Here is a 27,265-nt window from a genome sequence, read left to right on the forward strand (position 1 = left end):
ATGGGTCGCTCAATGGAATCATGTCCCTTTCCTAGAGGAGCTCTAGAGGATTGGGCAGGCTGAGAACTCAAGTATGTGGTAGGTCTCAAGGAAGAGCCCAGATGAAGATAACTTGCACTCGAACATGCGATCAAAACAACTCGGGACATGACCATCTCTAAGTTCCAGACACATACAGCAAGTATTGTAAAGTTAGCAATGGCAAAGAACCCCTGACTCGACCCGCGCATAGACGCAGAACACTTGGCGGTTAATACACGTCCCATCGAGGGCAATGTACAGATTCACTATGAACTAGGAAACTAGGGCAGAGGCTATGGAGAGAACAACATGATCCGATTACTCATACCAGCATACAACTCATCAGAAGAACCACGAGACCGTCACTTGGCAATCGCAATATCGGTTTTGAAAGCCTCGACGTCCGTCCAGGTCGTGCTGTGCTCGACGACGATGACGCCGTCGGTCGGGTGCGGACGCTCGTGGGAGGAGGTGCGCTGGATCTGAATCTGCACGCTGGCCGGGGGCCCACTCCGGTCACACGGCACAGCGGCTTCCAGCTCGTCGATCGTGTCCGTGGGGCGACCGTACCGTGCCTGGCGCGAGGGGATGTGATCGTGATACTCGTGGGCCAGCTTGAAGGTGTCGCCGGTGGGGAGGCCGCCCCGGCTCCGATAGAAGAAGAGTGGGCGCAGGGTGGGCAGACAGGCGCTGATGATGGCGAGGGCCAGCTCGACGACGGTCCAGATGAAGACGCCGGAGGTGTAGTAGGTCTCGTTATTGTAGTGGATGAGGAGGACGCGCTCGCACTCGATGAAGGCGGCCAGGCGGGCGATGCTGGAGGCGACGGCCAGCGCGCCCAGCAGGAACATCCCCAGCACCGCCGCCTTCTGCCGCACCTCCAGCTTGACGCGCAGCACCATCGGGATGGGCAGCAGCAGCACGCACACGTCCAGCACCACGTCCGACCCGCTCAGACCGTTGTAGAAGACCATCGTGTTGATGCACTTGTTGCCGTAGAACCCCTCCACCAGCGCCGTCACCGGATAGCACTGGAACAGGCACACGAAGAACATCACCGCCGTCCACGCAATGACCAGCCCTAGAAACAGCTGGCACACCCGCCGGAAAGTCCGCGTGTGAAAGATGCGCATATACAGCAGGATCACCGACGCTTTACTGAGCCCCACTCCCATCACGGATAACATGTGCAGCGCGAATTTGGCCTGTCCGTGCGGGTTAGAGTGGCTTACTTTTCTCGACTCTTTCAGCTTCTCGAGCGAGGTGGAGGCATATACGCACCCGTTCGTAGGTGAGAAACCGTGGGTCGTCCAGGATGGGCTCCCCATTGGGATAGGTCGCCTGGGTTTGGCCCAATTGTCCATCGATGGCCCCAATCAGTTGACAGATACAGACGGCTGTGCAGAATAACTACGGTGAGGTCAGTACCCAGGTCTGCGACCGAGGGAATGGTGCTCGAATCCTACCAAGGCGGCGAAGATAGTGTAGTCGTCCGAGCCCATGTGAGCGCCACAGAGGCGCCGGGCCCAGACACGTAACCCCACGAAGATGGCGGGTACAAACATCAAGATGAAGCCTAAGGCTATCATCTCCCCCTTGTTGTAGCCCATGCGGGCGACAGTGCAATCCGGGTTGCCAGCGTACGGACCGACAACGCAAGAGACCAGCTTTGAGGAAAAGGGAAGAAAGAATTGAGGGGAATGTCGCGCAAATACATGATGCTCGCTGCTAATCCCTACCTTGCTTGTCAAGTCACGAAGAGGCTAGGACGAGCGCTATCCCTCCCCCTCCGCCTTGCCCTTTCCCCTTCCCCCCTCTGGTCAAGTGTCAGCATGCTAGGTATGCGCTTGTGCATGTTTGTTTGGCTGGGGTGCCAATCGCAGGCAGGCAGGTAGGGTTTATCGGTCGGATAAGCGTGGGACAGTAAGCCAGTGAGCGAGTCAGCATGGAGGTCCGATCGAATAGTTGTTGGTCCTCGGACAAATCCAATATTTAGTCCCCTTGCTTGGGTGCTTACATGCCTGCCTGCATCCCACACACGGGATAGAACCAGATCATGGGCTGGTCACCCTGCTGTGAATTGTGACCATAATGCCTAGACTATGAGTGAGAGAATGGCGCTGAGCAGTTAAGTTACTGAATACTCCGTATCTTGGAGTTATTTGGGGGCCAGCGCTCTGACTACTTGGCCCCTCCTCCCCTCCCGGCCCGCAACCCTTCCCGCTTTCCCTTCCACTGCACCCTACACGGTAGTCCAAGTTAGGGCTGATGAGCTAGTTGATGCAGTGCCAGTGGTTGATCACAGCCTCTTGATTAGTCTACTCGACATCCATCCTATGGATCTAAGCGGAACTGACTTTAAGGTTGATTCCTGACTTTTCGTTCCTACGCTGACCGTCAAATCTTTGGACCGTCTGGAAGTTGCAGTCAGCAAGCAGCACCCCTCGACTCGCGGCTCAGGAAACAAATCAGACAGAACGTGCCCGGCCTCCCGCCAAGATCTAGCAAGAGGCTGGGGAGCACAACACACCATGCATGTGGCCATGCGGTCATCTTTTAGCCTGGGGAACCCTGCCACTCGATTGGCTGGGCCGGCTTACCCTGCGCACGAGGGATGTTCACCTCAACCTCTCCGAGGCCCCCTTTCGGGTTTCCCCCCCCCCCTTGGCTGAAGTCACTGCAGAGGAGTGGAGTCCGTAACCTCGGACATTCGTGGGCAATTGCACAGCCTCGTTGCTGTATTGCTTGATTATCGACTTGTTGCATGAGTACATAGGATTTTATGAGCACAAAGTACGGAGTATGTGAGTAAGATTGTCCTTGCGTGCCTGTTCTCACCCTAGATGATCCCCGATCATCGATTTTCTCAGACTCCGCCTCCCCCCCCCCCACCACCATGGCATTTCAATCTTGGCCCAGACCAGACCGCGGCTCGCCAACGATTTACCCAGCTAGCCTGACTGCAGTGAGAAAACCGCAGATGGGAAAATCATCTGATCCCCGGTTATCACCGACCTAACCCACTGCATTCATTCCTTCTTTCCTTCTCACTCAGTCATTGCACTCCCCACCAAAACAGCCAAGTCTGGCCCTCTGTGTTCTCTGCGTTCTTCATCACCTCCGCTGACAAAACAAACCAATGCCAAGGATCCCACACAGCCTATCTCTGCAGGAAATTGTTCGCCAAAGAAAAAAAAAATAAAAAAAAAATAAAGTCAAGACACGAAACCGTTACGATCGGCTTTTCCGGCCCCCACTACAACGATGTGAAGAGAAGTGGAAACACCCCCCACCTACGCAACTAGTCATTCACCGAAATCGGAATAATCTTCACACCCAAGATCCACTCCACGCGCCTCACTCGGCACTTGGGGACGACCACGACACCTGAATGACGGAGAGATTCGAGCCCGCCGGTTTGGTGACGCCCCGCCACCGGAAGCGGGGGTCGGCCTGCGCGAACAGCGCCCGCCAGTCTGCGGCATCGCGTTCACTGGAATTGAACAGGCTGAGCATGTTCATGTCTATTGTTCTGGGAGAGATCATCATCAGTGGATCGGTGTTAGGACGAGGTTGGGGCATCATTGCTCAGCGACGGCAACAAGTCGCCACAAGGAATAGATCTGCGCTAGAGAGAGGGGCCCAAAACATACCGAATATGCTTCTCCTCCAACAACCCCACCGACCCGGGCTCAGGCAAGCAGAACTCATTCAGCACCACCATGCCCCCGTCCCGCAGCGCGGGCACCAGCGCGCGCAGGATGCGCACGCAGTCCGCGTCCCCGAAATCATGCAGCACCATGCGCAGCAGGTACACGTCCGCCCCGTGGACGGGCTGGTCGGCGAAGAAGTCGTGCGCCATGAACTGCACCCGACTGTGTTCCCCGGGTGAAGCAGTCGCGGTGGGCGCCTGGGCGATGGTGGGCGCCGTGTCCTGAACGACGAAGCGTAGGGCCGGGAATGCCTGCGCGAGAGCCTGCGAAACATACCCCGTCGAACCTCCGACGTCGACCACTACGCCCGCTCCGCCGCCCCCGCCGCCGCCCCCTCCGCCGCATATGGACGCCCAGTCGTAACCGTCGCGGAGGTGGCTCACGTCATTCTCGGGCCCGGTGCTGTAGGTCGACATGGCCGAGGCAAAGACCCGCCCGCGGTCGGGCTGGGTGGTCAGGTATTGGAAGAAGGTGGGATGGGTCGGGGGCTGCGAGAGCGAGAAGCCCGTTTGGGCGGCATCGGTGGCGTTGGGCCATTTGCGCAAGGCGGTTGGGGTCTGGTTCACGGTGAGGTGAGAACCGTCATGTCAGAGGTCCGAAATGATTACAGAACAGATCCGAAGGGGCCGTGCAGGGGGGGGGGGATGCTATGCAGACCTCTTTCATCGCGGGAAGGATCTCTGTATAGTGAACATCGATGTAATCGCGCATCACCTGGTCCTCCGCCAGCATCCGCGACGCGGCCGTGTGCCTCACGACCCCCTGCGGCTCCTCGCGGAAGATCCCCTCGGTCGCAGCATGGCGGATGATCCGACGAACTTTCTGCTCCGGGAGTCCAGCGGTGGTCGCGATCTCGGCGAACGTGGCCGATTCGCCGACGGGGAAGGAACGAGCGAGATCGAAGTCGCAGACCGCGCGGATGGTGCCTATATTGTTCCTCTTTCGAGGCAGGAGGCAGGGAGGGTTGAGGTTAGTCACATGACGGGGGACCTCTTGCGGATATAGAATCCGTTGCCGATGTACTGGATGGGAGACAAGACTCACTGCCCACAAAAATAAACTCTCCCTGGGGCCTAGTAACAGCTGCTGCAATTGGAGAGTGGCATCGAGCACTTTCTGCCGGAGCTGCTGCACCTCGACCGGAAAGTCGAGGGGTGAGTCGATCTCGTAGGAGGGTAGCGGTTGCTGGAGGTCGGTATAGATTTGGGTGATGCGGTCAAGGTTGGACGCGATTGACCGGCCGAGGTCGGCAAAATTTGCATCCGAGGTCGGACGGGACGGCATGGTTGCTGTATAGCTAGTTAGTGTGACGACAGTGTCACGCCGTATGCAAGACGACGAACGGGGTCAATCGATTGAGTCGATGGCGCTGTCCATGGAGTGGAGACAAAGTCACCGACGGCGTTGTGGTGGTCCACGAGGTGACAGGGATCATATACTATGTCAGTCAATGGCATTTGCGATGCCATTGATGGATGGCCGATTACCCCCGCGCTTCCGGGGAGTTGCACCGCCCGTTCTGCCCACGTATGCCGTGGAGATTGCGCACGGCCGGATTGGGGTCTTGATGTTGCTAGAAAATCATCTCGTGGCCCGCCATGTGCTGGTCGGGTTGACCACATTCGACCCACGCTAGAGCCGGGATACGAGAATCAGTTCCTTGCAGCAGCACGAGTGGAATCTTGGCGGGCCGTCCAAGGCCTCGCTACGAGGTACTTCCTGCTAGGAGTACATGGCAGTTACTAGTAATGCGACATCAGCGATAAAAGCGACCGGTGAACTGTGTGTGTGTATTCTGGGGCTATTGGCGACTTGTTCAGACGTCGAAATGATGTGCTCCTTTCCAGAATACCCCACTTCCGATCAAAGCGGCATAGTTAGCCCATCCACCACCCCGGCCAGGTGGCACTGACAATCCCTGCTGAAGAATGTGGAGATCGGTGCGCAGTCGGACTAGCAGAGCGATTGGATTATTCAGCTCATTCTTGATGCACTATAATATAATAAAGTTAATTAAAAGTGGCTGCTGGGACCCCACCCAACGCCTGTACCACCAAAATATCCTCCAAGAAAAAGAAAAACCCCCTCCCTCTTCCAAGAAGATGAATGCCTGCTGCCTAAGGCTGGGGATGTCGTTTCCACAGCCTTACCGCATCAATACGAGACCGATACCCTTGCATGTGAGAAAAGTGGCGTGGTGTGGTGTGGTTGTTGTTGTTGTTGTTGTCTCTTCACCAGTGCCCCGGCTATGTCATCCACACCGAAGGGGGGCTTTCTGTTCATGGCCATGGGGGCCCAGTGAATAGAGGGAGCTTGCTCTTCCCCCATGCATTGCAATGAGCATCCACCATGAGGAAGGACGAACAACGGTATCAACTCGCTCCAACCGAGGAGGAGGGAGAAGGCCTCAACGACCATGAGACCCTGTCCGAGACCGCGGGGAAACGGGCGACCCCCAGCCCGCGCCAGCGCACCCAGCTGCGGATACACTACAGCATTATCACGGTCGCATACACGCTGCTCATCCCCCTCTACCTCTACCTTCTCCTCCTGACCCAGAACCCGATCGCCCTTGACAGACTCATTACCACCCCTAACAACGCCATCTTCCCATCCCTCCGCACCGCCAACGCCGTAGGGTACGAAACCCGCCCGTGGCCCGTCCGCCTCCACGACAACCCCTTCGCCGGCAAACCGCGGCCGGAGCTCGAGGCCGCCTGGCACACGCTGTTTGAGAAGAACAACATCCGCGTCACCGGGGAGGACCTCGCCTTCTACAACGTCACCTCGCTCCCGATCGTCGGGCCCGCAGGCGAAGGTCCTGGGGGGTATGTCGGCCAACTGGGGGTGTTCCACGAACTCCACTGCCTTAAGCGCATCCGCCACTGGATCTACCGCGATCATTATCTGGCGGACGCCCCGGCGGCGGTGCTGGTGGAGGAGGAGGCGCACGTCGACCACTGCGTCGAGTTGCTCCGGGAGGCGAGTCTGTGTCGGGCGGACCTGACGCTGAGTGGGTTCCGGTGGATTCAGACCGGTCCGGAGGGTAAGCAGAGGGAGTTGACGGTCGAAGCCAAGGGGAATCATGTCTGCGTCGATTGGGAGCGACTGCGGAAGTGGAATGATGCACGAGCGGTGGATGCGTGGGAGCCCGGGGTTTTGGGCGGCGCTTAGGTTGATGACTTCACTCTATGTATATGGCAGATGGCTTGGGCTTGTGAGGATCATGATCCATGGTATGTTGAATAGAATAAAGAATCTCGTAATCTGTATACACTGCAGATAATGCTAGGAGGGATCGTTCGACCAGTGTGCCTCCGCCCACGCCTTGACGCTCTCGTAGTCCCGGCACGTCCGACTATACCCCCATCCCGTCACGCCTTGGAGCTCCTTGTCAACGGGCTCGAGGTTCGTGTCGGCTGCACACATCAGACTCTGGCGCAAGTAGTCGAAGCAGTGCCGGACGTGGTGCGGGTCCTTCATGTGGTCGTGTTCGTCCGCCACATGGGGGAGCTGCCCGTCTACGGCAGCGTAGTAGACCTCGCGCAGGGCGTTGAGACAGTGCAGCGCGTGGAAGACGACCAACCCGGACAGCTCGGGCGCCAGGGTTGGGTGTTTGACGAAACCGACTCCCTTGGGAAAGAGGGAGGCCCACGCCGCGTCGGTCTCGGGCGAAGGGTGCTGCGAGAAGGTGCTGTTGTATTCCATGTGGATCTGGATGTCGCCATCGGGGACTACAGTCGTTTGTCAAGGGAAAAACAGTGTGAGATTCCAGTATGTTGCTATGAAAAGGTGGGGGAAATCGTACTCAACAGTCCCTCGCGCTTCCTGGTCGGAATACCCTTCCCAATGGAAACCCCGAGGCCGAAAACCACCGCAGCAACCAGAAATCCAAGAAGCATCCAGCCGCACCGGATGAAGGTTGATCGCGGGTTTGCGTTGCGGTGTCGGGGCGGTGCGGGCTCATCGTGGTAGTCCTCTTCCCCGCGCATCAAGGGCTCGTGGGGTTTGGAGGGGAGTTCGAACGACATGATGGTCAACTCACCCTGCGCCCGATAGAAGAGAAAGAAAGTAAAGGTTGGGGAAGAACTTATAAAATCTAAAATTGAGACTTTCTTCTACTTCTTCCTTCTCTTATCCCTCCTATCATACGATAAGAGCGACTCCGGCGTGCCGGTAGATGCAGGGCCAGAGGTGCATAAACAATCCTAGACCGAGAGATCCTTGTTCTGCGGTAAGATTGCCAGTAGTTCCTCCTACCAACACTACACCTGTAATAACTGTACATACATGAGAATAATACCCGCGCCACTACCTTGATTTCTTCTGTTCTTATCCTTTCCCTCCTCAAACGGTGGCTGAGTTGACAAGACGGGATAATAGGATTACTCTACAAAGAACCTATATTCTATCTCGGTCAGAGAGCGAATGGATTAAGAAAACAAGAGAAAGAAAAATAAAAATAAAATAAAAATAAAAAAAGGAAAAGAAAGGAAAACACGTCCATACATCAATACATACCGACTTTACTCAACGGATGTGTCCTCATAGCCCGCCCCACCAACCCTCATGCCGCGCTCGGCCCAGACAGACATAAGAAGGAATTGAAATGACTGCAAGGCAGCAGAAAGGCGATTGGGGGCGGAGGAAACCCTTTCCACTCCCGGTCGGAATTCAGACAAAAAAGAACCCAAAATTGGATGACATACCTTGCCAAGGGAAACACCATGACGCCATGTACGTAGGTATTGTGGCCGGTGGACGCCCTGCCAGTTCGCTTTTCCCTCGTGTTTCTCCAACCGGCAGCCGAAACCTTTTGCAGTGTCGTCGCCCGCCCAGGTTGATGGGTAAACTGGTTCATTGCCCTTGGTTCCTCTCAATGTTCGTTTTCTTATCTACTTAACTTTCTTGGATGAATGAAATGAATGAACTGTTCGCTGTTACGTTTCTCGGCCATTCAACCACCTTAACTAAGGCATTTTCCCCCCATTTCCATTGATTCTTTTTTTCCCCGTCCGTCAGCTCCCAACCCTCCCCACCCCTCTTTTTCTGTGAAGGATGCTCAATCCCATGCTGTGACCCGCCGGATTCCGCTGTCTCGACAATCTGTCGCCTGTCCTTTCTCTGCTGTCACCTGTCAGTTTCTCTTAGCGACCGTTACGAAAGTCAATACAAGCGTTTCATTTCGGTGGGGGTGGTTCTGCTGGCAACTTCTTAGTTGAACCTTTCCTACCCGATTCTCGTGTTTTGGTGTAAGGGGACGAATTTCGAGGAACGAACTCAATCGACTTGCAAATTCCTCCATTTGCAAACTACTACACCCATCATGCATCTTACCACGGTGCTATACTGCGGCCTGGCCGCGTTGACCCTCACCAACGCTGCACCACTCGTCGGAGGTTAGTTGCTCAGTCGGCCTGTCATCTACCGGTAGACTAACATACATAATCTCATGTAGAATCCACCAGACGCGAAGTAGCCGACAGTGACGATAGGGTCGCTTACACCTGGGCCATACCGGAGAGAAGTCGCAAACGCGAGGACGGCGACGACAAGGTCGTCTACACCTGGGCCGTACCGGAGAGTCGCAAACGAGAGGACGGCGACGACAAGGTCGTCTATACCTGGGCCGTACCGGAATGAGAAACGAAAAAGCGAAAAAAAAGCCCAAAAACTGAAATGGGATTCTTTTCGACCCTGCCGGGGCGCCACGCAGCAGCTTTCGGCTTATGTTCCACGATGTGATGACTCCTCCTGTCTCTAAACTGAACCCGGGTTTAGTATGTTGATAATGATGTTATGTATACTTGTTTATGGTCGCTTCCTCCATTCTTGTGCTATTTGAGATTTTTGTATCGTTGTTAGAGCATAGAAGTTAATTTCCCCTTATTGCATTGCAAAGGAGTGTGGGATCCGGGGGGTCTGGTAGAGTGCAGTGCCAGGTGCAGGGTGAATAACGGAAACGAGTTTGAATGTGTATCAGGATGGATCTGTGCGTGTATATAGTCTGCTGTAGGTCTACGTTCTCTCAAGTTACGGTACACAGAACCATGGATTAGTAGATTGGTCCCGATGCAAAACCAGCATCTTCAATGTAAGAATCCCATGCAGCCTAGAACTGATTAGCACATAATCTCACCGCCAGCGACGAAGAGAACATACCCAATCAATTTCGACGGAGGCCAATTCCTTCTCGAAAGTGAAACCATCGACGCCTGGCATCTGGGACGGAGGGCCCCACAGCCCCAGGCCAGATGCATGATCGGCCGACGCCGCCTCAACACCACCACCGCCACCACCATCTTTCGCACCAGAGCAACAACTACGAACACCCTCCAGCATCCCAGCGAGGACCTGCCACTGCCTCCCGGCCTCGTCGCAGGTCTCCCGATTCACCCCCCACAGCGCCACCGACGTCTCCAGATCCCGTCGTAGATCCGCCTGCTCCACCGCGTCCTCCGCAGCGGGGAACTGGCGCATCAGCTCCAGCTCGAGGAACACCACCATCGCCGCAAAGCTGAGGATCTGGCGCGTGTGCGCGAACCGGTACCACTGCTCGGATAGGTCGCGCTGGGTGGCCAGCAGCGCGCGGGCGGAGGCGAGGCACCGATCCCGCGAGAACCGGTACTGCGGGTTCGTCTTGGCCTGGGCCAGGAATCGGCGGTGCAGGGTGCACATCGCCCGGTGGTAGATGGACCGGAGTCCGATCTGTGCGTGGAAAAGGCGGAGCTGCTCCGGGGGCTGCGGCGGGGCCGGTGGCTGCATGTGTGGAGGGAAGCTGTCGTAGGCCGCGGACAGCATGCGGTCGGTGGCGAGGACATCCGCGTAGGTGCTGGGGGTAGGGCTGGACCTGAGGTCTGCGACGCGGCCGAGGGCGTGGCACAGGCGGCCCTTGACGATTAGGTAGGTCACCGCGGTGGATTCGGTCAAGGGTCGGGAAGGTGGGAGGCTGGCAGCGGTGGCATCATCCGCGGGCAGCTCCCAGTCGTGCAGGTTGCGTGGCTCCCTCGTGTCGGAGTATATGGCGGACAGCATGCGAGGGAGGCCCGCGCCGAACGAGGTCATGTTGTCCATGCTGATCACGGCGAGCCAGATGCGGCGACGATACTCTGCTTGCAAGGGGAAGATCGGGGGTGACGAGTGCGCGGGGTCGCGGTGATAGCCCATGTTGATGGCCGTGCGGACTAGCACGCCGGTCATGATCCAGAGGCCGCGGCGGTTGTCGTCCTTGCGGTTGAGCTCGGCGGTGGCGTTGAAGCGCAGGGTCTCCACGGTGTAGGGGAGGCATTTGGCGATGTCGCCGCTCAGGAGACACTGCGCCGTGCGGATGCGGTACAGTTGGAAGAGAGACTCCGAGCGGCCTTCATACTCTGGTGGCTCGCCGTGTTGGTGATAGGCTAGCATGACGATACCAAGAATGGAGAATAAGAGTCCCAGCCAGATGAAGTTCGCGTGGGATGGGTTCTTCCAATGCTCGTGATACTGCGCTGAGGTTACCCTAGGATACGATCAATACGGGTCGTGTGCTCTTACCTCCCGCATGAAGGTCGGCTTGTGGATGATGGCTAAGACATGTCAGATTCGCGGACCAAGTGAGCTGTGGCTGACACGTACGAGGCACGGCTATTGGGAAGGTTGGGCGATCGAAGAAAGTAGTCACCAGATTGTCCAATTCGCGCTTGGGTGGGAGAGTGGCCAGGATTTCGATTCGATCTATGGGCTTCACTTGACCGAACAGAAGGCTCGATCCATCGGCTAGTTGCGACTGCGTGGGTGGAGTCTGATGGCCCACTCGGTCGTCTTGGGCCTGGGTCCAGGTGTTTTTGAGTTGGTTGATCTGAAAATCATCAGTTGAGCTTGAATGACAGCAAATCTGCAGGTGATAGAAGATAGTTGAGGTGGCCTTGGAATCAGGAACAGGACGAGATACCTCCTCTAACACATCATACCAATCATCGCCACCCTGGTAGACTGAATGGGCGCCATCGAGCACTACCTTCCCCGCAGAGGCTACATCTTTGGTAGGGGACGCGACCAGGTCGCCAGGCTTAGGGCTCTCGGGTGTCTGGTGGGCAATGAGTCTCTTCACCATAGTTTCCAACTGGTCGATCCGCTGGCGCATGGGATCGAGCTGACTCTCACGCCGAGCATTCGAAAGGGAGTCAATCTTGGCCCCTTTGAAGTGACATGATGACTGCTCGTCACGAGTGATACAGTTCTGGCAAGGGTATTCCCGGTTGCATTTGATTCTATCTAGGTCAGCAATGGAGCCATTGCCTCGGATCATACAGAGCATTGATGTGATCTACACACTTTCGCGTGCGGCAGGGGTCACACGATAGAGGAATGCGGGCGCGTCGTCTTTGTGACACGGGTTGGACGGGAGATTGCATCTAGAATACAGCCCACTGAAGAAGAAACCAAGAAAGATGATGATGATGATGAATGATGCAAAGTAAGCTGCGGAGTACAGCCTTAAATCCGCGGACTTAACCGATCACGAGCCTCACGTGCAATTGGTGCCTGATACCTGAGGCTGCACGATGCTGATCTCCACGGACTTGTTATATCCGGCCTGTCTGGACTTAACCCCGAGATTGTATGCCACTGTGAAGAATAGCAAAAGACGAAGATATATAGTTGAACGCCAATCACATGCGTAAGGTAGAGCCCTATTCTATCAATTCAGAGTCACTTTCCACAGTCCAATTCCTCGACAGCCATACTCTCATAGTCGCATAGACCCAAAGTCGCACGATGCCCACCCTCAGCGACTTCTTCTCTACCCAATTCCTTCTCCGAATCCCCCAACCATCCGCCTCCTTCACCAACAAGACTATCATCGTGACTGGCGCCAATGGAGGCTTAGGACGAGAGACCGCGAAGCACCTCATCCGTCTCGGGGCCGAGAAGGTCATCTTCGCGTGCCGCAGTCGGTCCCGAGGCGAGCAGGCCAAACGCGAGATCGAGGCCCAGCTGAACTGTAAGACCAACCTCGTCGACGTCCGAGAACTCGACCTGGAGTCCCCGGCCTCGATCAAGCGGTTCGCAGAATGGGCCGCTCGCTCACTTCCACGCGTCGACGTCCTGATCAACAACGCCGGGATCCACGCCAACAAGTTCAAAGTCGTCTACGACACCGAGCGCACCCTGGCAGTCAACAACATCGGCACCTTCCTGCTGACGGTCCAGATGATCCCGAAAATGAAGGCGACAGCTCGAGCCTATGGCGTCACGCCGGTGATCACCTTCGTCGCCTCCGCGCTCTACGACATCGCCGAATACCCCGCGCAGCACGGGGAGGATATCTTCACCTGGTTTCGGGAGGAATCCCACGTGAACTTCATGAACCAGTCAGTATACCCGCCCTACATGCCACAGGATCCATTGCTTATGGAATATGCTGCATTAGGTACAACCTCTCCAAGTTACTGCAACTTTACGCGATGATCAAGCTAGCCGCCCTCGTCGACTCGACGAGCGATCGCTCTTCCTCGATTGCGGTCAACGCCCTCGACCCGTGTTTCTGCAAGACCGGCATCATCAGCGAGTCGACCGGGCTGGCCAGGGTGCTCTTCAAGATCTTCGAGGCGATCACCGCCCGCACCGCCGAGGAGGGTGCCCGGCTAGTGGTCCAGACGGCCGCCGCCGGGCGCGAAACCCACGGACGGTACATGCGCGCCGGCGGCGTGCAGGCCTATGCCCCCATCGCGGCCGACGAGCGGCGGGCCACATACGTGTGGGATGCGCTCTGCGGGAGGCTGGAGGCCATCCAGCCTGGTATCATGCAGAATCTGTGTTGAGGAGGCCGGTTGAGGGTAGAATGCTGAGCTCATAGGAGTGTGTGGTGACATGAGGAAAGTGGGTGCGATGAAAATTTGTTATTCTGAATATGCGACTGGATAGAATATTCTGCAAGTGATTTTGAAGACGGTTGCTGGTAGTATTTGCGCACCATTATAGGCATGTGGTTTGGTGGATCAGAATACTATCATGTCCTTCACTTTAACCACCATCGTTGGATTTCTTATCATCTGCATTCTTCGCTGTCCAAAGCCAGGTCACAACCCTACCAACCTAACATAATTAAACCCAGGCACAGGCACAGGACAAAGCAGAAGAACAAAACAACGCCATACGCCAACGCCAACAGTATAGGGAAAAAAACAAAAATATAACCAAGGGTCTAGCTCGTTGTACCTGTGGGAAGATATTCCTCCGCTTCCTTCCAATATCGAGAGTCTGGGCGGTGGGTAATGCCTGAAGAAATGCCGGAGTAATGTTTTACCACCGTTCCTGAGTGAAGTAAATTGAGATTAGACGACAATGTAAGAATGTTTGCCGTACATGAAAGACGTACCGCACTAAGTTGGTGCGCCGGTGTTCTGGTCGCATCCAGCATACCTAGCGAATCAGACACATCCACGCTCCAAGCAGTTGTTGGTGCACCTGCCGCCCCCTTTGGGGCTGATCGGATATCTTGAAGCCCGCCTCAGATTTCTGGACGTGCGAGCAGTGATGTCGGATAGTGCAATGCGAGGAGATTGGAGAATCGATGGGCATCTGGATGACCGGCATCTGGAGGACCCGTTGCGCTTGGCCGACTAGAGGAGATGGTTCAGGAGGTGCAGCGCTAGCTGCAAAAAAGTGGCGAAGTCGAGAGACTTGCCCCAAAACTGGAACTCTGAGTCAGGGGAATGTCTGCACCGGGGATGCACATGCATGTTGAACGGTGTCTGCTGGATCTGGACGGGTGGAGCTCAACAGTGGTAGTTATCTCCCGTGGTTATCAGGCTACATGAAGCATTTAGTCTGGTCCCGAGTGATCTCAATGAATGCCTGTAACCCCGAGGGAAACTCTTCGGGCTGCGTTCTAGATATTAGGCGATATAGAGTGACAGCTCTTCTTCAGGGCCACCCCGGCACGTTTACTTCCAAAGCAGGAAAATGAGCTGTCATACAAGATTTTCGACAATAGCAGTAGTCCAAGAAGCTAGGGACGAATGACGAGTAGCCTCGTATAATGGGGAGAACGTTATCCCATGCCTAGAGACGCAACTCCCTATTGTGGAGCGACTAAGTCGTCGGGCAATAGCTCCCGTATGGGAGAAGCAAAGGTAGCGAACGGGTAATTGAACTACTCGTCGTGTTAGAATGTGAGAACACAGTCTAACTAATAGACAAAGTCGGGTTGGCAGTGTCTTGAGGCATAGCAGACAGACGATGTAGTGGAACTGGGCGTGAGCAGGTCGACGGCCGGAGATGACTTGGCAATTACAACAGGCGTGAAGACATACCTGTGATAACGATTCATTTGTACCACACACATCAATATGTCTCACCGATGGGGACTAGACTACGTATACAGACGAGATTATTGGAGGTATTCTGTTAAGCGATACGATTACGCCAAGCCTGTCACCTAAGACAGAGAGCACATTGGTCAATGAATACGGACAGGCCTGAGACATCCGTCGATACAGAGTCTTGCTTGAAGAGGGGGCTGGGCGTGTTGTTGAGTATTATAGCTTGTACGCCAACACTCATGCTATCAGGCTTGGCCGATCTTCCATATTTCCGATGATCAACTGGTTAGTGCAATGCAGTCAAGGATGAGTTGATAACGGCTGCTGCATTGTTTTTGGTTTCTAAAGCCCAGTTTTGAGCCCAACTCACATCCAAGACAGTATGGCCGAGTGGTCTAAGGCGATAGACTAGAAATCTATTCTCTTCGGAGGCGTCGGTTCAAATCCGACTGCTGTCGTTTTTTGGTTTTGTTGGTTTCTGTTGTTGGGGCTGGTACCCGCACAGCAACGGCCGGAGCCAATGACTCTTACTTAACCAAAGCACAGACTTATATGTATCAACGATACCTGAGTAGGTGGTTTTGGACGCCACTATACAGCCTCACAGCTGGTTGCCGATGAATTGAAGTTGAAATGATACGATAATTCCCGCACCATTGAATCTTATACCGCTTGACAGGATCCCTGTTCACCCGCTGGTTTAGAACTCAGACCCAAGGTCAATTTATTGACTCCGCCATGTCTCAATAACCATGTCTCAATAAGGTGGCTTCTGTCGGTGAGAATTAAAGAGGTATGCACGCGTTCCTATTTTGTCGGGACGGATACTCCTTCGGCAATCGACTCCAGTAATGCTATCTCGCTCTCAAAAATGTGTTGAGGGAATTGGAGAGTGGCCCGTTCATGTCGAGCGAGAAGGGTAGGGCACAATTCTGGAACTCACAACTACCGGCCATTTCCACCCTGAGACATCGATGGGCGGACCATCACCTCATGGATTTGTACAGACTCGCAACGATGAAGAATACGCGATTGTGAGACTCAGACAGGAGCAGGAGGGGTATGTTCCACCGGCTGCGAGACTGTGGTGACTCCCTTTCTCAGCCTGCCCTTTTTCAATACGGTGGAAGCTTGTCGCAGTTGAATGTCTGGTCGCAGTGTCAAACTTGTCTCAAATTCGCCGTGATTGCTCTGGCCCGCACCGTATCCCCCTATCAACAAGATTGAGTCACATTTCACCCATCGGTGGCAGGGAAGAGTGGTACATGTCGCCCGATGTATCCCCTATATCCTTCCGTGTCCCCTACAGCGATTCTCCAAATGTCATACTACCTCGACCTCCATCAAGCATGAAGCGCAGCAGACGCAGCTGGACGACCAAAGAGGATGAGCTCCTCCGCAAGCTGGTTCAAAGCTGTGGGTGCATGGAGACAGCTCCCACAGTACCTTCTCCACCTTGCCTCATCCCGCACTCTGACACTTTCTTCTGCTACAGCACTCGGCACCTCGGACACGGTCCTCTGGAGTGAGCTCGCCCGGAAAGTCCCTGGCCGCTCGAACAAAGACTGCCGCAAGCGGTGGTGGAACACGCTGGCCGGCGGCAAGATCAAGGGCGTCTGGTCGCCGGAGGAGGACAAGCGACTCAGCGAGGCGGTGCGGAAGCATGGCAACAACTGGACTCAGATCGCCTCCCTCGTGGGGTCTCGCTGCGCCGATCAGTGCGCTAGTCACTGGCGGCAGGTGTTGCGGCCCGATGTCAGTTATTGCAATTGGACTGAACAAGAGGTAAACATTCATTCTCGATACTACTTTGAGCTCGACAGCTGACACGAACCGGGAGGCGAGCAGGACGAAGAACTTCTCAAGGCGGTCCAAACGCATGGCACCAACTGGTCGGCGATTGCGGCATTCCACGACCCTCCGCGCACGGGGCTGAGTTTGAAGAATCGATACACGAGGATTCAGGCGAAGGGGGAGAGTGCAGCTCCATCTGTGCTGAGCAAGGGCCCTCCTGCATCTGGTGACAGGCACAACCGGGTGGTGAAACCGAGGAGGAAACGCAGCTTCCCACAAAGGGGCATCGCTCGGGACTGCGACGAGCAATTGAGAGAAGGTAGGACCTTAGATGATTGCTTCGACAGCCAGGACGCGCAGAAGGAGCTTCTGCATCTCGTCGAGCTCAAGCAGCCAGCTTCCCGGTCGCTTCGATCCCCCAACAACGCCTCCAGTAATTTTCAGGAGACATCTACACCGTGGGTGGGCCAAGGGACCATCGACCCCCGCCTGATCCTGCGCTGCCCGTTGAGCACAGAGGATTTTTGGGTGGATAGCACACCCAATCTGACAGTGTCTGCAATTGGCGGCTCCCGGCTGCCGTCCTTCGACCGGGTGCTGGACGCCACGCAGGCTGAGAACGATTGGGACCGTCAGATGCTCTTGTTCCCTTCTGGTCAGTTGAACAGCCATTCTCGCAGATACCGCCTGGTGTGCTTACCCTGCAGTAGACGAGTACCCGACGGACAACAGTTTCCGGACCGTGCACGAGGCACTCTACCTTGCGCCTGACCCGTGCAGCCTGAGGAGTTCCCGACACTCCTCCACAGAACCGCTGCATCCATTCCTCACCATGGCCGAGCTCGACTTAGTGCCCCGGGCGTCCTCTCCACGTGTCTCAGTCCCCGCCGCCAGCTATGAGAAAACAGCCGAGACGAACCTGCACCGGGTCTCGCTCAATCTCTCGTGTACGACGAGCCAGCTGAGCAGCATCATGTCCCGGGTTGCCGACACCGGGGCGGTGGTGAATATGACGGTGGACACGGAGTAGAGAGCGGGAGTTATTTACGAGGTTACTGCATCCGTGATCCATCTTGTGCTGAGAAGGATGTTCTGATTATTATTAGCTATTCTGAATCCTGGAAATTAGAAATGAATATCTCGTCTCCTAAATATCTATACATCATCATCCTTCTTGGTTTCTTCTTCTGTGTGCTGGTTACATTAACATATGTTTTTCTTTCTGAACACCGAACCAGAGAAACCTCAGCAGAATCATCCCACAAGGCTCTTTGACCGTAACACCCAACCACTAACACCTAAGCTCAATCAACGCCCGCAAACCCGTGCAAGAGACCCCATCCCAACAACAACAACAACAACAACCACAATTCACCCCACGACGCCCCCAAAAAGCACCTCCTACTTCGCCTCCGCCCGCGGCAACGCCGGCCTCGGCGTGACTGGCGCCACCCAGAAGACGGGGTACCGGCGCCGGCAGTTATTGACGAGCAAGGCGACGGCGAGCAGCATGGTGGAGGAGAGCAGCACGACGGGCAGGTAGTACCAGGAGAGCTGCCAGACGGCCTCGTTGGTGGCGGGGAGCAGGGCGGTGGCGCCGGCGGGCGGGTGGGTGGTCTCGGTGACCTGCATCACGACGACGGCCAGCGCCGACGAGAGCGCGGCGGCCAGCCAGCGCAGGGACTCGAACCGCTCCGCGTCGGGCATCAGGCTGAACAGCTTGGTCACGCACAGGCCGACCAGGGCGCTCAGGAAGTGGCCGAAGATGAGGGCGCGCGGCTGCGCTAGCGGGCTTTCGATGGCGCCGTAGACGAGGACGGCGGAGGCGCCCTTGATTGTTGTTAGTATGATCAAGGGACAGGGGCAAAAGGAGAACGAACATAGGAGGCGATAATGCCCGGTACGTGACGGTCCAGGAAGTAGTGGGAGTAGTTGAAGATGGCCTGGACGACGCAGAGCCCGCAGAAGGCGGAGATGAACGACCACAGCCAGACTTGATACTTGGGCAGGGGCTGGGGAGGGCTGGCGCGGTAGCCGAGCCAGTGGCTGAGCCACGGCGGGAGGCGGGCCAGGAACTCTTGCTCATTCATGAGTGGTTCGGAGAAGAATAGGGGGCTGTTGCAGTGGAGAGGATGTCGACAACTGAGCCCTGGTGTCTTTGAGTAGCATACAGGTGTGTCGTCGATTCTGTCCGGGTGAAGGGGTATTTCGAAGGAGTACTTCGACGTTTATGACGGTGAGTGGCTGTCTGTCACGGGGATGGTCGAGGATGGGCGAGGATCAGCAACCCAGGGATTCTATTACCTAAAGCAATGCTGCAACGATCGGTTGACTGGTAAACTGGTTGAATGCAGCTCCAAACTACCTACCCCAGCCCAGCCTGCCCTGGAATTTAAGAACTCGGTTAATGCGCAGGGCGCAAGGCAGGATTTGCCGGTGGGTCCGGCTTCGGCAAGGCTCGGCAATTGCTCGGCTGGCTTCTCCACACTCGATTTCCAGGGTCCGATAAAGTATGCAGCAGCATGACGGAATTCATTTTTCATCAACTTGACCTACCTCTATCGAATCTGAGCATCGATAGGATTTCTATAGAGTCATAAAATTTCCACTAATTTCTCCACCCGGCCCAAACCCGCCTACTCGAGGCCCACACCCCGCGAACCCCCTTGGCGATCTCCAACCGCCCATCGTACAGCGGATACACCACCACCGCCAAGAACGCGCAGAACTGCCAGATGATCGCCACCGTCGTCCACCCGGCGAAAAACGACTTGGTGAAGATGTAATCCCGGTACAGCGGCATCGGCCACAGCACAAAAGTGATCAGCACGAGCGCCACGAAGGTGGCCCACGCGATGCGCGACCAGCGGTACAACTCCCGCAGGGTCTCCGGGGAGAACGGGTGGATGACCTCGTCGAGGCTGAGGCGGGACGGCGAGGGGGATGGGAAGTTGGAGGTTGGGGAGGTGGCGGATACAAAGACGCTCTTGGTTTCGGGCTCAGGTCCTTCTTTTTTGTCCTCGCGGGATTCGTGGTTGGGGGTGGGTTGCGACTCGGAGACAGAACTCTGATCGTCGGCGACGAGCTCGATGCGGAGGAACTCACGCCAGTCGAATGTGTAGGGGCGGTAGAGGGAGATCAGCACCGAATAGAGGGCGGGCGAGAAGAAGGAGCCGATGGCGCCGTACAGCGCCGGCAGCCCCTCGCCTGTCGTGGTCATGTCCACGCGGCCATACAGCGACTTGGCCGTCGCCAGCCAGATGGCCAGGCCTGTGAAGAAGCCCAGCACGGGCGCGAGGATGGCGGCCAGGCGGGTCTGGCCGGACCAGAATAGGGTCAGCCCCAGCGGGATGATGCCGGGGCACGAGAGGATGGGCCGGAAGTAGCCGATCCAGGTCATGTTGGCGCCGCCGTAGTTGAGGGCGATGGAGATGCCCGTGATGAAGATCGCGTGGAAGACGACGGCGATATGGCTGACCTGCAGCAGCCGGCGGTCCCCCGCGGTCGGGTTGATGTAGGTCTTGTACATGTCGAAGGAGAGGATGCTGCTGACCGCGATCATCGAGGAGGAGACCGTGCTGGTCAGGGCCATGAAGAGCAGCACAAAGAAGGCCACCATCCCCGCGTTGCCCAGCAGGGCTTTCACGAGGTAGGGCATCACCATCCCCGTGCTCACTTCCGTGGCCGTGAGGGGACCGGGGTAGGTTGGGAAGATGGGAGTGTTGTGCAGCGCCCGCGCAGACAGCCCGATCACCGTGCCTAGACCCCACGGAATGCCGAACACGGCGACGGCGGCCAGGTTGTAGGCCGGTACGGTGGAGTTGACTTCACTGGCAAATGACTTCTGCCAGAACGCAGTGTCCTGCGGGTTGCGGTTAGATTCATGTCTCGCAGAGAGAAGTCGACTGCCGGCACTTACCATGACAACCAGCGCGAGGTTGCCGAACTTCAAGATGAGGCCCCAGATAATGGCATCTTTCGATTTCATGGTAAGCAGAGAGCCCTCATAGTTTCCAGAAATGTAATTCTCGCTCGCGGTTGCGACCACTTTATCATAGAGACCAGACAACCCGCCCACAGCGTCGTGAGTCAGGACTGAGAGCGTGAAGTAGATGATGAGAATCAAAGCGACAGTGGTGTGAAGGAAGTCCGTGAGGAAAGTTGCCTTCAGGCCGCCGACGGCAGTATAGAGCACCACTATACCATTGGAAATCAGCACCACCTTACTCTCCGCCGAGTGTCTTTGCTTACCTCCCAGGGGAATCAGAATGGTGGCAGCCACAAAGTTCATTCCCGAAACGCCGTGGATGAGCTGCGACCCCGTCAAGATCATCGAAGCGCAGCCGAACACATTGTTGGTCAGGTTGAGAATCATGTAGATGATGTGGCCCACCCATCCGTATCGCATGCGGATGATTTCCAGGGAAGTGTGGGCATAGGGCACGCGGATCTTGGCCATGACACCAAGCGCTGCCATCAATGCGATCTGGAAGCAGAGACCGGATCCCCACCACTGTCAAGGTTGAGTGTCAACGCCCGCTCGTCCAAGGTTAGGGCTGCATGCCTTACCAGGGGAACCGCTAGTCCGTAGCGATAGCACATCGCGGCCGACAAAACCGTCTCATTGATCCACATCCAGGATGAGAAGACCGCTGAAGCCGTCAGTCCTGTGCCAACCGAGCGATTGGCGACCATGAACATCTCAGATGTTCCTGAATCCTCGGCTAGATACGCTCTCTGGATTTTGATCGCCACTAGGATCACCCCGCAGAAGAGGACGCCCAGGCCAATAAGGAGACCATAGGCCGTGCCCTGGGGCACCAGATCTGTTACCGTCATGATGGATAATATGTGGGTGGTTGTTCAATGGCCGTTGTCGACGGTTGGTTTCTTGGTGTTGATACCGGAGCATCGATTTAAGTATAGACTGTGAGGCGATAGAGTTTGGCCATTGCTCTACTGTGAGTGGTTTGTCACGCTGTTCTTGGCCTCAATTGCGTTATGCATGTACCGGCCGAGAAAGAAGTAGGGCAGGCAGATCTCGAGCTGTGGGTGATTGATAAAGCTTGTTAGTGGGTGCTGCTCGTGATGGCGTGCGCCAAGCTAACTATGGCAACAACCACCACCACCTACAGGGGTTTCCCATTTTTTAGTCATGGTTTCATCATCACATTTTGCGAGTGATACAAACCTGGTATGTAGTCCCCAGCGTACTTTAAACTATTCGTGTTAGTCGTGTTGCAGTCTGTGGAAATTAGTGGGCTATAATTGGTGGCGACAGTGAGCTGCACACACTGCTACATTTCCTGTGAATATGCCAATACCGACTACCCTTAATTCGAATCTGCACATCTACCGGTCCAAGTTTCCGATGTTCAGTGCCTCTTCTGATATCAGTTGTGCTTCCCAAGGACGTTTAAATTCTTCTCAGGAGTACTCTCCCGTCCTACCCTGACTCATACAGTGGCTTCAAGTCTACCGACTCAAGCCCTAGGTGTTCTTCATCTAGCACGACCATGTGAACATTCCGACTAAACTAGACTTTTGACGGGCAAAACCCGCCCCAACCATTCTGACAGCCGTGAGTTGCACTCATCCACAGTGACTGTAATCGAGTCGTGGTCCACTCAACCAGGAGATCGATAGCATTTAGGATCTTATAGATCTCTAGGTGTGGGGTCAATTGACTGCTACACCTGGTAAAGTAAAACCAGCCTGTGATCGTCAGAGCGATAGATCAAATCAAACATCGTCCCATCTAACGACAAAATCCACCCTCTATGTCACCCCGACTCTAACCATGGATTCTAACCCGAATGCATCGCATCTTGCCCTCCCCTCCAGCCTGTCAACTCTAAGCTACTAGTAATTTTCAAGCATCATTACTCCTCGATCGGCACCCCACCCAATTCAGCCTCCTCCACCCCGCGTCCGAACTTGATATACCCCAACTGAATCTCCAACGCCGTCCGCCGCCCGACATCCCAGACCACCTGCCCCCAGCACTCCCGTTCCAACTCCTCATTAATCTCCATGATCAGACCCACCCACCGCTCCATCGCCCTCCTCTCTTGCTCTTCCACCTTGCCCGGACCATCACCGGCCCCCGCCCCCTCCCCTTGGAAACAAGCAGTCCCCACAAACCGACCGAGCGTGACGTGCGCAATCGGCGCCGTATAACACGTATCGATGCTCACTCCGGTGGTCAGCACCCTCGTATGCAGCTGGTTCCGGAGATGATGATACGTGTACGGGCTCTCGTTGTCGTCGTCGTTGTCGTTGTCGTCGTCGTCGTCCGCAGCGGCAGGGACGAAACTGATCGCCACGCCTAGCTTGTCGAAGAGGAGTTTCGGCTTGACGAGGCGGGCGATGTGCCGCTGGTCTCGGTGGTGCTCGTTGCGCGGGGTGTCGAGGAGCTCCTTGAGTTGCGGCTCGCCGATGTGGGCGTAGACCTCGCGGAGGTGGGCGATCGGGTGGCGGTGGGAGAGCTCGATGACGGAGAGATGGAGGGATGCAGGTGGGGTGAGATGGAGGTCTGGGTCGCTGGGTCAGATATACTTCGAAACTACATGATGAATAGACAGATGCGGTGGGTTTGGAGTCCCATTCTTTGTCTACTGGAGGGTAGGGTAGCAGCTCACCAGGCCCTACCAATCGCGACAACCGGCGCTGGATATCGAGGAGCAGGCGCATGATCGGTGGGTCGGGACGCGTCCAGATGACCAGGCAATTCACATCTTGCTGGCTCAGCTGCTCGATCTCCTGGGCTCCGTCCGCCTCGTCGGTCTGCAGCTTGAGGTAGCGGATGAGCGCTTTGTCGGGAGTGATGCGCTGCGATGCTGGTGGGACAGGATGGCTACTATTACGGTCACCAGTGCTGCCCTCTCGTCCACTCGGGCGGAGCAGGCCAATCGATCGCTCTAGGCTTGCGGTTCGGAAGGATTCGTAGGCTTCTTGTATCTTGGCCTGTGCGGTGGGAGAGCGTTAGTCTGGAAGGCTGGCTATAGCACCGCGGTAATATAGATAGACACCACCACATACGGGATTGTTGGCACATTCCGGATGGTCCAGAAGTTCTTGATACCAATTGCGAGTGGAAGGTTCCCCGGGCTGTTGGGGAGGGAAGGTGAAGAAGGGCACCTGCAGGCTGGCAGCGTCACCCATTATTTTTAGTTTATGGGATGGTGTGAAGGGGTGAAGATGCAGGGGAAGGGGAAGGACTGCGTGCGGGGATTTGCGGTGGTGATAAGGCTTGAAGCAGGCGGATGATTGCAGCCTCTCGTATTCATGAGGCGGTGCGGACTTGGCGCATGTTGGCGCATGTTGGCGCATGTTGGCGCATATGCCAGCCTCATGCAGCTAAATCCATGTTTGGCTGCCTCACAGCCTTACTGCAATGGTGATAAGGCTCATAAGACCTCTTTTTCCTTTCGCGTCGCCATGTCTGGATCGTCGTTTGCCGCATACCGACTCTCTGCGATAGTGGTTGTGTTATGGGATGTCGATACACTCGCAGTACCCCTTCTCGCTGCCATCCTACTGTTCGGGCCTGGACGATGGAAGCTTCTGCCAGCGAGAGCTGAAGGAGGAGTCCCGATCGTGGCGATCCGAGAAATATGCGCCCGTCTCGAATGTGATGGTCCTGGAGCATGACCATGGCCTGGGGTCGGCCCGCTTTTGCGATGATGCAGAGATGGATCGACTATTAGCTGTAGTTACCCCTCTCTATCCATCTATCTAACTTCTGCCCGGTCGCAAAGAGTCCATCCGGTACGTCCGGTATGCTAACCCTAAGCGCAGGCAGAACACCATCCCCAGCTCCGAATTGTTCTGCTGCAACCGACCCCACAGGAGAGACTACTCCACACCATCGACGACCCTGCGGTCCTGAAGGCACTGCTCACCAACGAACTCATCAGCGATCGGGTGACTGAGCCCGCGAACGAGAAGACTCTCGACCAGAGTGAGGACGGCGTGCCGTCGCAGCTTAACATCACACGCAGCTGCCTTCTGAAGATCCTGACGCGATACGACATCGCGCCCGCCGCGGCCTCCCACATCCGTGGCCAGGAACAGATCTTCGGCTCGCGACAGCAGCGCGATGAGGAAGGGAAGATGCGCTCCTTCGGTGAGTGAAGGACTTGCCAATGGCAACATAGACCAATCGTCTCATGGATATTTTTTTCGGTGCTCGTGTTCTAGAATTCTGGTACGCAATCCGAGCCCGCGCCTACGTGCGACGATTAGGCAAGGAAGCCGATCTCAAGATGACGATCGTGACGCGATACGACGCGCGGTCGCAGTCGACGCTCGTCCTACTAAAGTACCGATCCTTCAACGACCTGCCGCAGCGCCTGCACGAGGAGTTGGTGGACAACCTGCAGGCGTTCGTGCGGGAGCCCACGACGGCCGCGCTCGTGAAGAACCCGTTCATCACCTCGGTGATGCACTTCAACCCGACCATCCAGTACTTCCGGCGGGCTGCCCGCGAGCCGCGCGACACGATCCGCGACGAGGAGGCGAGGGTGCATGGGGGCATGGACGAGTTCGCTCGCATCGACCTGCACAAGCTCCATCTCACCCTGACCAGCCTCGACCAGGATAAGATCCAGATGAGCTTCATTCTGGGCGTGATTGCGCGGCTGCGCATCCAGCACGAGACCTTCCAGACCCTCGTCGAGGGCAAGGCGGGCGTCCCCGAGCGCGACTGGCTATATTTCCGCATGGAGGAGGAATTCGATCGCTTCGAGAATCAGATCGCCTACTTCAAGTCGTCGGTGGAGGATGTTGCGAGGCGGGTGGAGCGGCTGCTGGAATTGGTGAGAAGCCCCCTATTCAATAGTATCATATCGACGACTTACACTAAACAGCTGTTCAACATGAGCTCGCGGATCAACACTCAATCCAGCACGAAGATGACCAAGTATGCCATGCATGAGAGCGCCTCGATGAGCACCATCTCGGTGGTGACCATGCTCTTCCTCCCTGGAACCTTCATTGCCGTGGGTGCCCTATCTGCAGTCTCGACGGTGAAAACTAGGGCTAACAGGCACACATCCACCCCCAGACCATACTAGGCACCAATATTATCGCTGGGCCGTCTCGCTCAGAGGGAGACACCCCGGGCCACTCGGAGCTTTACATCTCGTCGCAGTGGTGGATCCTGCTCGTCCTGACCGTCTCGCTGACTGTCGTCACGATGGGCGGGTGGTATATGCTGCGGAGGAAGACCGCCCGGTCGATCGAACATATGATCTCCGCCCAGAATGCAGTCTGATCCTGTCCGGCTGGTAACGAAGGATGTCTTGTTTTTGGCGTTCATATGGCTGACATTCAGCGGGCGTTGCTGATTTTGAGATCTGGGGTGTTGCTACGCACTTGGTGCCTTGAATCGATTTGATTTGTTGTTGTTCTTCTTCGCTTCGTATGTACAATACAGATCAATATCGGTGTCTGATGACACCTGGTCCTACTGCAGGTCCCGTACCAAGACCCCCCGATATCTCATCTTCCCTTCCCTCAGAGTCTTCATCGCGTCCTCAATGCCCGCTGGCGTCATGGGGAAGGTCATAGTCGTGGGGGTGATATTCTTCCTCGCTGCAAACTCGAACAGGGACCGGATATTCTGGCGGGAGGCCACCAACGACCCTTGGATCTTGATGCCACGAAGGAAGAGGCGGGCCAAGGGCACCGGGGCGGGCTTCAGGGTAAGCGTGAGAGGGTAGATGCTGCCGCGAGTCGCCACCAATGGCATCAAACTAGCGGTGTGTCAGTAAGACCATTGGATGCAGTCTGGGTGCTAATGGCACAAGTTCACAAGGAGCGAAGACAGGGTCGACAGCCACTTACGAAGAATAGTCCACATCAGCACTCCCACAGAGCAGAAGATGCTTCACCTGACGGAACCCCGCGGGCACCGGGCCCCCCGACTGGAAGACATGGAACTCCGACGCCCCGTAGTCCATCGCCTCCTGCCTCTTCGCCTCGGAGCTGGACAGCACCACAGCCTGGCACCCCATGGCGCTGGCGAGCTTGATGGCCACGTGGCCGAGGCCGCCGACGCCCATGATCCCCACCCGGTCCGTCGCCCGCACCCCGTACTGCATGAAGATCTCCCACACACTGGCACCCGCACACATCAGCGGGGCGGCGTGGATCGAGTCGTACCCGTCGGGGATGCGGTAGACGCAGTTCTCGTCCCAGACCGCGCCGTAACTGAACGAGCCGTTATCCCGGTCGTGGAACCCGTACATCTTGACGTTCGGGCAGTACTGATCATGGCCTAGGAATCTCGGGGTAAGTTGCCTTCTCGGACACACCACCGATAATAAAAACGAAAAAAAAAAAAAAAAAAAAAAAAAAAACACGTTGGAAAAGACCTACCGGTCGCGCATTCCTTGCAGGAGGCGCAGATACTGTGCGTATAGCCGA

At 56.1% G+C, this 27,265-nt stretch overlaps 13 protein-coding genes and 1 non-coding gene across 14 annotated transcripts; 6 read left to right on the top strand and 8 right to left on the bottom strand.

Annotated features, from left to right (window-relative positions):
* Nucleotides 1-214: 214 nt before the first annotated feature.
* On the bottom strand, nucleotides 215-1,739 carry BO95DRAFT_72920 (uncharacterized protein). Its single transcript, XM_025592181.1, has 3 exons — nucleotides 1,488-1,739; nucleotides 1,303-1,431; nucleotides 215-1,226 (listed from the first exon to the last, which is right to left on the bottom strand). Exons 1-3 carry the CDS (start codon nucleotides 1,629-1,631, stop codon nucleotides 384-386), a joined length of 1,116 nt encoding a protein of 371 aa, XP_025444494.1. The 5' UTR covers nucleotides 1,632-1,739; the 3' UTR covers nucleotides 215-383.
* A 1,397-nt stretch (nucleotides 1,740-3,136) lies between these two features.
* On the bottom strand, nucleotides 3,137-5,018 carry BO95DRAFT_472160 (putative O-methyltransferase; the record flags this gene model as incomplete). The annotated part of the gene is made up of 4 exons (XM_025589635.1): nucleotides 3,137-3,553; nucleotides 3,675-4,291; nucleotides 4,392-4,673; nucleotides 4,779-5,018. The coding sequence occupies 4 exons, from the start codon at nucleotides 5,016-5,018 to the stop codon at nucleotides 3,379-3,381; spliced, it is 1,314 nt and encodes a 437-aa protein (XP_025444495.1). The 3' UTR covers nucleotides 3,137-3,378.
* A 1,005-nt stretch (nucleotides 5,019-6,023) lies between these two features.
* BO95DRAFT_440979 (oxidase ustYa family protein) lies at nucleotides 6,024-6,962 on the top strand. The gene has a single exon (XM_025586078.1). It carries the CDS (start codon nucleotides 6,084-6,086, stop codon nucleotides 6,906-6,908), a length of 825 nt encoding a protein of 274 aa, XP_025444496.1. The 5' UTR covers nucleotides 6,024-6,083; the 3' UTR covers nucleotides 6,909-6,962.
* A 49-nt stretch (nucleotides 6,963-7,011) lies between these two features.
* BO95DRAFT_440980 (uncharacterized protein) lies at nucleotides 7,012-7,476 on the bottom strand. The gene has a single exon (XM_025586079.1). The coding sequence runs from the start codon at nucleotides 7,440-7,442 to the stop codon at nucleotides 7,023-7,025; it is 420 nt and encodes a 139-aa protein (XP_025444497.1). The 5' UTR covers nucleotides 7,443-7,476; the 3' UTR covers nucleotides 7,012-7,022.
* A 1,092-nt stretch (nucleotides 7,477-8,568) lies between these two features.
* BO95DRAFT_440981 (uncharacterized protein) lies at nucleotides 8,569-9,573 on the top strand. The gene is made up of 2 exons (XM_025586080.1): nucleotides 8,569-9,133; nucleotides 9,193-9,573. Exons 1-2 carry the CDS (start codon nucleotides 9,061-9,063, stop codon nucleotides 9,375-9,377), a joined length of 258 nt encoding a protein of 85 aa, XP_025444498.1. The 5' UTR covers nucleotides 8,569-9,060; the 3' UTR covers nucleotides 9,378-9,573.
* Nucleotides 9,574-9,775: 202 nt separating this feature from the next.
* BO95DRAFT_385160 (Zn(II)2Cys6 transcription factor) lies at nucleotides 9,776-12,148 on the bottom strand. The gene is made up of 6 exons (XM_025583467.1): nucleotides 12,048-12,148; nucleotides 11,665-11,983; nucleotides 11,349-11,571; nucleotides 11,268-11,299; nucleotides 9,897-11,216; nucleotides 9,776-9,846 (listed from the first exon to the last, which is right to left on the bottom strand). The coding sequence occupies exons 1-6, from the start codon at nucleotides 12,125-12,127 to the stop codon at nucleotides 9,790-9,792; spliced, it is 2,031 nt and encodes a 676-aa protein (XP_025444499.1). The 5' UTR covers nucleotides 12,128-12,148; the 3' UTR covers nucleotides 9,776-9,789.
* A 343-nt stretch (nucleotides 12,149-12,491) lies between these two features.
* Nucleotides 12,492-13,537, top strand: BO95DRAFT_358042 (NAD(P)-binding protein; the record flags this gene model as incomplete). Its single annotated transcript, XM_025582386.1, has 2 exons — nucleotides 12,492-13,087; nucleotides 13,147-13,537. The coding sequence occupies 2 exons, from the start codon at nucleotides 12,492-12,494 to the stop codon at nucleotides 13,535-13,537; spliced, it is 987 nt and encodes a 328-aa protein (XP_025444500.1).
* Nucleotides 13,538-15,416: 1,879 nt separating this feature from the next.
* Nucleotides 15,417-15,498, top strand: BO95DRAFT_t91. The gene has a single exon. It is a non-coding gene; the product is annotated as a tRNA-Ser (tRNA).
* A 928-nt stretch (nucleotides 15,499-16,426) lies between these two features.
* On the top strand, nucleotides 16,427-17,038 carry BO95DRAFT_358127 (SANT/Myb-like DNA-binding domain-containing protein; the record flags this gene model as incomplete). The annotated part of the gene is made up of 2 exons (XM_025582393.1): nucleotides 16,427-16,825; nucleotides 16,889-17,038. Coding segments are annotated over 2 exons (549 nt in total), but the record flags the coding sequence as incomplete, so codon positions are not given.
* A 1,018-nt stretch (nucleotides 17,039-18,056) lies between these two features.
* Nucleotides 18,057-19,169, bottom strand: BO95DRAFT_385163 (HPP family protein). Its single transcript, XM_025583468.1, has 2 exons — nucleotides 18,715-19,169; nucleotides 18,057-18,664 (listed from the first exon to the last, which is right to left on the bottom strand). The coding sequence occupies exons 1-2, from the start codon at nucleotides 18,922-18,924 to the stop codon at nucleotides 18,236-18,238; spliced, it is 639 nt and encodes a 212-aa protein (XP_025444502.1). The 5' UTR covers nucleotides 18,925-19,169; the 3' UTR covers nucleotides 18,057-18,235.
* Nucleotides 19,170-19,403: 234 nt separating this feature from the next.
* Nucleotides 19,404-21,673, bottom strand: BO95DRAFT_491734 (sodium:solute symporter family protein; the record flags this gene model as incomplete). Its single annotated transcript, XM_025590660.1, has 4 exons — nucleotides 19,404-20,696; nucleotides 20,754-21,031; nucleotides 21,086-21,347; nucleotides 21,404-21,673. 4 exons carry the CDS (start codon nucleotides 21,671-21,673, stop codon nucleotides 19,443-19,445), a joined length of 2,064 nt encoding a protein of 687 aa, XP_025444503.1. The 3' UTR covers nucleotides 19,404-19,442.
* A 670-nt stretch (nucleotides 21,674-22,343) lies between these two features.
* On the bottom strand, nucleotides 22,344-24,048 carry BO95DRAFT_440984 (uncharacterized protein). Its single transcript, XM_025586081.1, has 3 exons — nucleotides 23,876-24,048; nucleotides 23,476-23,800; nucleotides 22,344-23,369 (listed from the first exon to the last, which is right to left on the bottom strand). The coding sequence occupies exons 1-3, from the start codon at nucleotides 23,996-23,998 to the stop codon at nucleotides 22,717-22,719; spliced, it is 1,101 nt and encodes a 366-aa protein (XP_025444504.1). The 5' UTR covers nucleotides 23,999-24,048; the 3' UTR covers nucleotides 22,344-22,716.
* Nucleotides 24,049-24,273: 225 nt separating this feature from the next.
* BO95DRAFT_512859 (uncharacterized protein) lies at nucleotides 24,274-26,486 on the top strand. Its single transcript, XM_025591555.1, has 5 exons — nucleotides 24,274-24,545; nucleotides 24,635-24,962; nucleotides 25,037-25,653; nucleotides 25,705-25,836; nucleotides 25,902-26,486. Exons 1-5 carry the CDS (start codon nucleotides 24,333-24,335, stop codon nucleotides 26,109-26,111), a joined length of 1,500 nt encoding a protein of 499 aa, XP_025444505.1. The 5' UTR covers nucleotides 24,274-24,332; the 3' UTR covers nucleotides 26,112-26,486.
* On the bottom strand, nucleotides 26,304-27,265 carry BO95DRAFT_358075 (NAD(P)-binding protein; the record flags this gene model as incomplete). The annotated part of the gene is made up of 3 exons (XM_025582389.1): nucleotides 26,304-26,592; nucleotides 26,684-27,116; nucleotides 27,218-27,265. Coding segments are annotated over 3 exons (770 nt in total), but the record flags the coding sequence as incomplete, so codon positions are not given.

Source organism: Aspergillus brunneoviolaceus (genome assembly GCF_003184695.1).
Source record: "Aspergillus brunneoviolaceus CBS 621.78 unplaced genomic scaffold BO95scaffold_18, whole genome shotgun sequence".
NCBI lineage: Eukaryota > Fungi > Ascomycota > Eurotiomycetes > Eurotiales > Aspergillaceae > Aspergillus > Aspergillus brunneoviolaceus.

Bases quoted from the DNA above. Each gene is read 5' to 3' on its own strand.
- BO95DRAFT_440980 (XM_025586079.1), bottom strand. From the start codon at position 7,442: ATGGAATACAACAGCACCTTCTCGCAGCACCCTTCGCCCGAGACCGAC.
- BO95DRAFT_440984 (XM_025586081.1), bottom strand. From the start codon at position 23,998: ATGGGTGACGCTGCCAGCCTGCAGGTGCCCTTCTTCACCTTCCCTCCC. The intron at 23,801-23,875 runs GTATGTGGTGGT...CCCACCGCACAG, and splicing joins CGGAATGTGCCAACAATCCC to GCCAAGATACAAGAAGCCTA. The intron at 23,370-23,475 runs GTGAGCTGCTAC...CCAGCGACCCAG, and splicing joins GTCGCGATTGGTAGGGCCTG to ACCTCCATCTCACCCCACCT.
- BO95DRAFT_440979 (XM_025586078.1), top strand. From the start codon at position 6,084: ATGAGGAAGGACGAACAACGGTATCAACTCGCTCCAACCGAGGAGGAG.
- BO95DRAFT_440981 (XM_025586080.1), top strand. From the start codon at position 9,061: ATGCATCTTACCACGGTGCTATACTGCGGCCTGGCCGCGTTGACCCTC. The intron at 9,134-9,192 runs GTTAGTTGCTCA...AATCTCATGTAG, and splicing joins CGCTGCACCACTCGTCGGAG to AATCCACCAGACGCGAAGTA.
- BO95DRAFT_72920 (XM_025592181.1), bottom strand. From the start codon at position 1,631: ATGGGCTACAACAAGGGGGAGATGATAGCCTTAGGCTTCATCTTGATG. The intron at 1,432-1,487 runs GTAGGATTCGAG...ACCTCACCGTAG, and splicing joins ACACTATCTTCGCCGCCTTG to TTATTCTGCACAGCCGTCTG. The intron at 1,227-1,302 runs GTGCGTATATGC...CCGCACGGACAG, and splicing joins GGTTTCTCACCTACGAACGG to GCCAAATTCGCGCTGCACAT.
- BO95DRAFT_385160 (XM_025583467.1), bottom strand. From the start codon at position 12,127: ATGCAATCTCCCGTCCAACCCGTGTCACAAAGACGACGCGCCCGCATT. The intron at 11,984-12,047 runs GTGTGTAGATCA...TGACCTAGATAG, and splicing joins GACCCCTGCCGCACGCGAAA to AATCAAATGCAACCGGGAAT. The intron at 9,847-9,896 runs GTATGTTCTCTT...AATCAGTTCTAG, and splicing joins CCTCCGTCGAAATTGATTGG to GCTGCATGGGATTCTTACAT.
- BO95DRAFT_385163 (XM_025583468.1), bottom strand. From the start codon at position 18,924: ATGAATGAGCAAGAGTTCCTGGCCCGCCTCCCGCCGTGGCTCAGCCAC. The intron at 18,665-18,714 runs GTTCGTTCTCCT...ACAACAATCAAG, and splicing joins CGGGCATTATCGCCTCCTAT to GGCGCCTCCGCCGTCCTCGT.
- BO95DRAFT_512859 (XM_025591555.1), top strand. From the start codon at position 24,333: ATGTCGATACACTCGCAGTACCCCTTCTCGCTGCCATCCTACTGTTCG. The intron at 24,546-24,634 runs GTAGTTACCCCT...CCCTAAGCGCAG, and splicing joins AGATGGATCGACTATTAGCT to GCAGAACACCATCCCCAGCT. The intron at 25,654-25,704 runs GTGAGAAGCCCC...TACACTAAACAG, and splicing joins TGGAGCGGCTGCTGGAATTG to CTGTTCAACATGAGCTCGCG.